This window comes from Meleagris gallopavo, chromosome 9 (genome assembly GCF_000146605.3).
Source record: "Meleagris gallopavo isolate NT-WF06-2002-E0010 breed Aviagen turkey brand Nicholas breeding stock chromosome 9, Turkey_5.1, whole genome shotgun sequence".
Classification (NCBI taxonomy): domain Eukaryota; kingdom Metazoa; phylum Chordata; class Aves; order Galliformes; family Phasianidae; genus Meleagris; species Meleagris gallopavo.
The window spans coordinates 12,421,285-12,430,338 of NC_015019.2; the positions used below are offsets into that span (position 1 = coordinate 12,421,285).

General features: G+C 41.1%; 1 protein-coding gene across 2 annotated transcripts in view; it reads right to left on the reverse strand.

Moving 5' to 3' along the window:
- Window positions 1–8,636, reverse strand: part of ABCB7 (ATP binding cassette subfamily B member 7) — a 35,159-nt gene extending 26,523 nt beyond the window's left edge. The window contains exons 1-3 of one of the 2 annotated variants that reach the window (XM_010715357.2): window positions 8,601–8,636; window positions 3,076–3,153; window positions 1,428–1,514 (exon numbers count right to left, since the gene is read on the reverse strand). In XM_010715357.2, coding sequence (XP_010713659.1) covers window positions 1,428–1,514; window positions 3,076–3,153; window positions 8,601–8,621 — 186 coding nt within the window. In that variant the 5' untranslated portion in view covers window positions 8,622–8,636. Of the gene's footprint in view, window positions 1–1,427; window positions 1,515–3,075; window positions 3,154–4,669; window positions 4,691–8,600 lie in introns of those variants that run through there. The other variant, XM_003208418.3, reaches the window with a different exon arrangement.
- Window positions 8,637–9,054: the final 418 nt, after the last annotated feature.

Here is a 9,054-nt window from a genome sequence, read left to right on the forward strand (position 1 = left end):
AAAAGAGGTCTTGACAGTGAACAGACAATATTCAGCTGATCAACATAACCAGAGAAATAAAAATGTGAGTAGGAAAAAATAACAACTAAGCTCAATGGACATATGAGAACTAGAGTGGCAACAGGGAGCGTAATGCCCCCCTCCACTTAAAGGAGAAGTGCAATCCATAATAATCATATTCAAGAACATATAGAATTAGGATAATTAGGGAGGTGAATAGCTTCCTAGCTTTTAAGTCTGTCTTTCCTAGGAAATGTGTCAAAAGAGCCTGTACATGTTGCAAGTAGGGTTGTAAAATTAGTCTGAAGTTCATGTTACGTGCAGCAACAGTAATGCTACCAACTGAAAATGTCTGACTCTTCTGCATCCCCCAAGCCTTGTTCAGAAGTGATCACAGATGCTTGCTAAAACAAACTGGTTATATTTTAGGTTATGAAACTCCATCTTATTGCAGGAGCAATAAATGTTAGCAAATTGTCTCCTGACTTCTGCTTGCAGCACAAACAGGTTGAGATTAAATGAAGGGGTAACTTTCAGATCAAAATTTAAGATGATCCATTCCTTTACAGCTACAGGAAAATAGACTGCCAGAGCTGCCAGATTGTGGGGAGCAAACCATTAGAACAGGTAAGCATGAGCAAACCAGCCCTAGAACACCCAGGATCTGCACTGAAACACGTTGTCACCACCACAGCCTTTGCTGGCCTCAAGAAGATCCCATCACAGTGTTATAAACCACTGCACAGCATGGTCTGCAAACACACACAGCATCTGATGCAGAGCAAATGCAAAGACAAAAGTTATGTAACTCAAGCTCTTTGATTTTGTAATTTAAGAAAGGCCAAGTTTACATTGTGTTGCTTTAACACAAAGTCTACCACATTTTCTAACTGCCACCATTTGGGTTAATGAAGATACGGCCTCTCCTTACATACATATCATCATTATTTTAACATACGTGCTTCCTGATTATAAATGTAGTCAAGTATACCAGATGCATCAACATTAAATCAAAGTAAAAACATGTGCACAATTTAATTAGTTCTTTTTCCTCCTGCTTTAAGTGCAGTTTCACCAGCTGATGTGCAAACTTGTATCCACAAACTAATCTCAAGTCACAGGGATAGATCATTTGCAAAGAACACCAGACCACATTCAGCTACAACAGAACATGCTTGGTATGAAAAAAAATTAACCTACTGCAGAGAAGTTACGAAGGAATGCAACACTAGCACTGAATTTTAATGAAACTGAAGAACTTTGCCAAACGTTCATAATAACTGTTAATGTAGCTCTTAGAGTAAGTAGTAAATAGAATCTACTGTTCTACAGCATTCAAACACCTATCAATAGTTCTAATTATTTGCTATTTGAAGTCTTCAGCATTTTTAAGGAAAAAAACAACATAATAATGAAGCAATTTTTACCCCTTCCTTTGGATCTGTGTGAAGCCCTCCACCTGCATGTCCATGCCAACACATTCTCTTTTCTATCAGTTGCAAGCTTGGGGAAATCTGTGTGAAAAAGAGAAGTTAATTTGCAAGAACCTCAGGAAACATGCATTTAAAAGTCAACAGAAAGAACAACCATAAGTCTGTTTTTCTCCCCTTACCCTCCAACTGACTCAGCTTGCATTAATAAAAGATCCTACCTCAAAAGCCTTGCCTTGCTTAAGGAAACAATAAGAGAACTATAAACCTAGCTGTATAGCAAAGGAAACGTTCCAGTTAGCCAGAAGCTAAAGAAAACAGTCTTAAACATTTATGTTAAAATGACACCTACGACTAAGAAGTAGAACAAAGAACACTGAAAAGAAGTTAAAGTTTTGGAAAATAAATGTAACTGAACATGTTAATAAATAAAGTGGGACATAGTTAAGCAATAATCCTCTTTTCATGTACAAAAATAACAACTCTGCTGAGGGGTCAAAAGAAAGAGAGAAACTCACTTCCCACTTCTTTCCTATCAGGCTGAGAATGGTTACTGGTACCGTATGACAGATAAAAATCTACAAGGTCCACAGCTCCAGCTGCAATTTGGAACAGCATGTACACATGCAGTTGCAATACAAACCTGCTTAATAAAAACAAATGCTCCCTTCTCCTACCACGAGTAAGATGACTTGCTAAATAAATACAGAGAAAAATTCTGAATTTATAAATCCAAGTAGATGCACTATATGTAGAGAATAACAACTTGCTATTACTCCAATTTCAATACGCTTGCCACAAAAAATAGATGTTAAAGCTTATCAGAAGAGGCTGCATTTTGTTCAGAAGGTGTGCAAGGTGTTTCCAACTTCCTTTCAGTAAAACTTATTGACAAACTCTTTAGGAATCTCACTGTATAGAACACGGTGTGATACCAGAGCTTGGAGTTCCCCAAAGCGAAGTTTCACATTGTTCATATTTTAAAGAATACTTCAAAGGTTATTTGACAGTCAAAATACTCAACAGATTTCAGCTTAACTCTGTTCTATGAGCATTGTTTTGCTGCTGTTTTTTCATAATAGTAATATAAAACACAGATACATTTTAACTTCATTCAAGCCAAGTACACTGCTTCATTATTCCATGAGCCCATTAAAAAAATGAATCTTCCTTATGCTTACATCAGCACTAAAGCAAGCAGATTTCACAAGAATAAGAGCCTGACATTCTGTTGTTCACAACGATGAGAATAAATTTGCAAAGTTCCTTGATACTTCGCAGTCTAAGCAGGAATTTGAAGTAATAATGCCCCACATACTCGTGGAAAACTCACAGCTTTCTAGGCATTGCTATTTTCTATGCCTGGCACCATGAATTTAAGTAAAAACATAAAATTTGTGCATTGATAAGAATTCTTCTTTATAATGTGCTGTGTTATGGTTTGCTTTTAGGGATTCATAAAGACTGTGAGGGAAGTGCAGAAGTCTGAAGCTTCAAGATGACTTCTTCTCATGAGGTGGAAACGTAACTTTCATTTAACTGCTGTACTTCAAAACTGTAAGGGTTGGGGGAAGGGAGAATATGGAAAAACTCCCTAAGAATTTTTTCCTCCCCATGAGTAGGAAGAAGAGAAATTTCTACCTACATCTGATATCTCCAATAATGGCCTTGAATGACCTCCCATCAGACTCTGCCATGATCTTCGTTTGCGGATTGGTGAAATCTACAGAATAAAAAAGAGAATAAAAAATGTAACAGAGCAAAGCAGAACATGCACTTCACGTTCAGATAATATTCATCTGGTTTAAGTAAACAACAGAACATGGTAACGAGGCAGATGGTTTTCTTTTTTTGACAACTGGCCACAGGAAGAGAGAATGAAAACTGGTGGGGAGCTGCTGTAAAATAAATTACATGCAACCATCAAGAACTCTAAACGACAATCAAACTTTTCCTTCTCTTAATAGTCAGTCCTCTCAGGCTTTGTATCATGAAAGTCCTCAAGTCTACCCTTTCCTCTCATTTTAAATCTTCTCCCAGGTTGTCTTCTGACTTCTTAAAACATTCTTTTGTTCTATTTTTCACAACAAATTGTTATGCTTATAGGTTCTGTCACTTCCAATCCCTCTCAGCTCAGCTGACACCACAAGGCCAATCACAGCTACAGCTCTTCCCTGGGATGCATTAAGACCACTAGAAATCACAGCCGGGCTGATGGCAGGTTTCAGGCAGGCAGGACACGAGGTAGTCACCACCCCCAAACTTGTCAGTGCATCTCAGGGGCATACTGCTAGGCACCACCTGCAGCATGCTTTACATGCCACACTGAGAGCAACTAATTTTCCATAGAAGATTCTAAGGACCATTTATTTTCCCCAGACAGATTAACTGACAGTGCTTCCCAGTGGGGAAAACAAGTACCTCTCAGATAGCAATGAAGATTCCACAACATCTCTGACATAGTATTAAATGTTTTACTGCTCTGTTCTAACATTAACCACATACCTTGCATATAAAAACATACACACACACACACAAACAAAAAAAAAAACAGCAAAAACTGCTCATCACCTAGAGGCAATGGACAAATGTCACCACACAGGACACACTTATTTCCAGCACCTACATCCTACAGCAACACACGCAGGAAGAGTAAACATCTGAACTGCACACTTATCAGAGCTCACTGGCCTGAGCGAACTGCCCTGATGCTTCCCAGACCAGAGTTGAATTAAGGAGATGCATCTGTGAGGCAGTTCATTGTAGATAACCTTGTCACTTGCTGTCAACACAGTAGATTCCATCTAAACTAACACGCTCTCCATATGAACAGTGACAGCTTCATAAACAGAAAACATAATGGGAGGAGACAAGGGATTTGAGAGACCTCACCACGTCCCAAGTTACTGCAAATTAACGTAATTGCTACAAAGGCACTGTTATTTCAAATAAGGCTCCCACCAGCATGCAAGAGGAGGATTAAACATTCCTTGCAGCAACCTCCACTGTGGCACCTGACAACAACCTAGGACCTAACAGCAAATGAAGCCGTACAAGCAATACAAAAGCAGCAGCATTCTCTAATTCAGCAAAGGCAGTTACAGTATGCAGACAGCACACTGACATCCTTGGCGTCTTTATGCCAGCATTTATACTTCTTTAAGCAAGTGATTCAGATAAAGGACTGCTGAAATACCATGCCGTAGAGAAGGTTAGGGGCTGATGAACCAACTGCTCACCGCCATGCTTTGGCTTTTCTTAAGACATCACAGCTGAACCTCTCCTGAGCAGTATCATTCTCTCCTGAGCAGTATCATTCTCTCCTGCCTGGCTTTTCAAGAAAAAGAATATATTAATCCTAAGTATTATCAAACTTGATAACTCAGAATGCATTTCTGTTCTTGTATATTCCTACGTGGGAATCAGACAACTGACACCCCAACAGTTATTGGAAAGAGGCTAAGTACTGCTCTTGGAGAACATACTAAGGTACCACAAAAACATTTTGCTAATGATTTATATCCCATGGCAAATCCACAAGTTTTCTCCTGTACTTTTGTCAAAAGAAACATCACAGAAACAAGTTCTGCTGAAACACCAACAGATGTACCTCAATTACTGCACAGGGGGTCCTCAGTTGACTGGGACTATGAACTGCTACAGGGCTAAGAGATGAAGACAGTGACAAGGACGTACGATTTGCACAAGATATGCGGGGAAACACATGCCTGCAAGATTGCAAGTTTCCCTCTTCTCTCAAGCTCTTATTAAAAACCAAGACTTCAGCAGTGAAATGAAGAACTGAACACAGACAAGGTGAGTCTTGGTGAGTCAGGGGTAAGCCTTCCAGCCACCACAGCATTATTAACACAATCAGAGCAGGGCTGAAACTTACACTGTTACTCTCCACACACCCCTTAAGCTGACTTAGCACTCCTCCGTCCCTCACTACAACTCCTTCCCAATAAACTGAGACTGCAAAGGAAAGGCATACTTGGCCCTTATTGCTGCAGGTAACAGTAGCATCTCAGAACTTCACCCAGCACAAGCAAGCCCTGATGATTTCAGAAGTCAGGGAACCTTAATTCTGGCACTTTCTAACTCTGCACTATTAAGTTCCCTTAACGTGTTTTTGGATATGATTCTGTGTATAGTCTAGAGGATGAAACAGATGCCTAGTACTGATTGCACATAAAAGTCATATTGCTGAAGTGTTATGACTGTCGGTGCTAGTTTAAATACTATCAGTGCAAAGAAGCAATGGGATTAGACATACCGGCACAAGGTTAAACCCACACTTAGGAGCTTCTCTGTGGAGCACATAATGTACTGCACTAGCCTAACAGGAATTGGTTTGTTTTCTTTTTTAAGCTAATTTTAACAGAAAAGTGAAGGTAGAACTCAAAAACCCACGCAGTACTCACATCCCAGTGTTAACTTAAGAGCAACATACAGCAAGAAAGGAAGAGATGAATAGCAGAGGAAAACAAGAAAAGACGAAAGTATTCTGGCAGGCAGAATCACTACCTTTACAAATATAGACTGAACTGTTATAAGTATGAGCAACATAAACTTAACTGCAGACATATCTAACACCGTACAGCTGCTCTGCAGACATATCCACAACAAACGAAACTAAGAACATTAAACAACAACAGATTTTAAACAGATGTCAACAGATGTGGAATGATGTCAAGATGATAAACATCAATATAACTTCACAAGATCAGGCTTCAGGTAAATAAGTAACTTTAACCAAAATACCTGCAACTCCTTACAACTGCTTTCAAAGAAGGGATGTCATTACCTCGTGCACAAGAACGCACTATCACATGCCATGCGGCAAGCTGGGAGGCCAAGATAGCACAAGAAAAAAAAATAAAGTCCCTTCTACTTTCTGCTGTTCCACTTCACAACAGCTTCCCAAGTCATGCTTCTTAAAGCTGCTGAAATCATCACTGAAAGAAACTCCTCGGTATATGTCTCGACTTCAGCAATTCACAGCAATCCTTACTTATAGGCTGTCTTTTCAGCTGAATGTTATTTTCCCCCATTTAAGCTTTTATTTTGGATGCAGGGCAAACTTATTACAAAAACAAGGAAAACAACAAGTTTCCTAGCAAGCATAATAGTCATGTCTCTTCACTTTTCAAAGCCCATCCCTGGGCAGTTCTCAGCGGAGCTCTGACATTCGGAAAAGGAGCTCTAACACCTTGAACCTCTGGAGGGTGACATGAAGGAACTACATTTATGGATACACAAATTTATCTCAACAGCAAATTGATTCTGGTCAGAGTTCCACAGTATTGACAACATCCATACAGTTCCGCAACATTTATGACATCAGCTTTGTCGCTCCATCAGCTCAGCTGTTTTCCTCTCCAGGATACAAAGGTTACACGTCCTGTCACTCAGAAAAGCAAGGCAGATCAAACTGCTGAAACACAAGTGGGAGGAAAGAAGGATGTGGATTATCCAAATAAGTCTGCTACATTTGAATATTAACAGGTCGGGTTATAAGCATTTATGTCACAATTACTGCCCTTTGTTACTCTCAACAACCTAGTGCAAGAGCTAAGCCATACTTGATACCTACAACAGAGCAATAAATGTCATAGAAGAGCTCTTATACATGCTAAAACTATATACACCATATGGATACAGTATGTGCACAACTCACAACATTTCACATGAAAACTAAAATACTCAAAGGATTAAAATAAGCAATTATACACATCACAATGCTTACATTACTGTTTGCTTGCTGTCACATTCAAAGTTCCTTCGAATGCTGGACAACACCAAGTACCAAGATATTAACATACATGGGAAAATACTTGGTGTGCATCAGCTTCAACTTCTCATCTTATACAAGTTTCAATACTAAAAGCCTTCCAAACTTACTAGCTCAGTCCTGCTCATCTCTTCTTCTAAGTAATATTAACTCGATTGCCATCTGTAACAGAACTCTGCCTCTGAGAGGCAATAAATCAAGGGGACAATAAGAAGTTCGTCATAAACAGCAGTGCTCTTGGAAGAAGGATAAAAGGCTTAAGGTTATTACCCAGCAGAACTAATAGCTATCTGACAATTTATGGAAAGTTAATTCATTTGATCTCTGAGATGCACTTCCTTCACTCACATTGAAAAACACATATGAATTATTGAAAGCCGGACTCATTCAATTTGAGATATGTACTCAATTCTTTACTTGCAATCAAAATCATTCACTGGAACATGCTGACAGAAAGAATTCCAATTTGTACCTTAGTTACAAGTGCGCATCTTCAGCATGAAGCTTATAACATACAAAGACAGCTGTGGCAACCCTCAGTGCAAGGATACTGTCAAACTTGTTGCATGCCCCTTTGGAATTAGAGAAGATGGATATTGCTCTGGTACTAGCACATTTTTAATACTGATTTTAAGGATGGAAACTTAGTTGTTTAGACCGTTGAAATTGATCTGATGCTTGCATTTAACTTAATTCCTGCGCCGTAGCAGACTAGAGAATGCTTTACTTTTAAAAAGTTAAACTACTAGAAGTGTGGGAACAGAATTACTGCGCAAACATTGAGAAACAGACGGGGATAAGAAAGGAAAAAAGGGAATAACAAAGAGCCGACTGCTCCAAAATACAGAAAAGCAAGCAAACCTAGACTGAATGTGTATTCAACCATTTGCAAAAGAGCAGTTAACGATGAAACTGTTCCCTTAATGCAGGCCTTTTAGTCCCACGTTTAAATGCTGAAACTAGAAGGTGGCCAACCACAAAACTGATGTCAGACTCAAAAGCTAAGCCTTACCCTCCCAATTTAACACTACCAGCAACTTCCCTACGAAAAGAACCTTCGTAGTGGAACAGCAAATATTCCTGAGCAAGCAAGTTGCAGAACTGCTGAGGAGAGGCCACAAGCCACGTGCTTTAGAAAGCCAGCTGGAAGGAGCCCTTCCAACACGGGGCTCTCTGACAACAGGAACAGCGTGGGCTAGGAACGGGGCAGCTGTCTGACACAGCGCAGCGCCCACACCCAGCACAGCCCCACAGCCTGTCGCACAACGCTGACCCTTAACAAAGCTTGCTGCAAAGCAAGAACCAGAGACCAGCCACGTTTACGGGAGTCAAGCGACATAAGAAAGCTCAACACAGCACTGGGCATCAGATTTTACCTGCCACAAAGCTCTGACCATCTTCGGAGCTCAGCAGCGGTGGAAGTTTTGCTTTCCATTACCACAGCTCACAGCCAAAAACCCAGCCCCTCTCAGGCCAGGTTTCACTCCCAGAATCCCGTGCCGGCCGCAGCCCGCAGTAGCGCCCAGCCTGGAAGGCTCAGGCCGGCCCCAGGGTAAGCTCAGCACCGCTCAGTACAGCACAGCTCAGCTCAGCTCAGCGCAGCCCGAGGTTCCCCGTCGCGCTGCACTCACACAAGGCACACGGCTGCCCGAGGTGCAGCCCGGGCCGCGCGGCGCAGCCGGGTACCGAAGGCCCAGAAGACGAAGCCTAACAGCACCCCTGAGCTCACGAGGGAACAAGGCAACCAGCCGCCGCTCGCACACGCGGATTTCGAACGTTCGGCCAGCGAGCGAACGCGGTGCACAGGACAGCCGGCGCCGACACCCGACG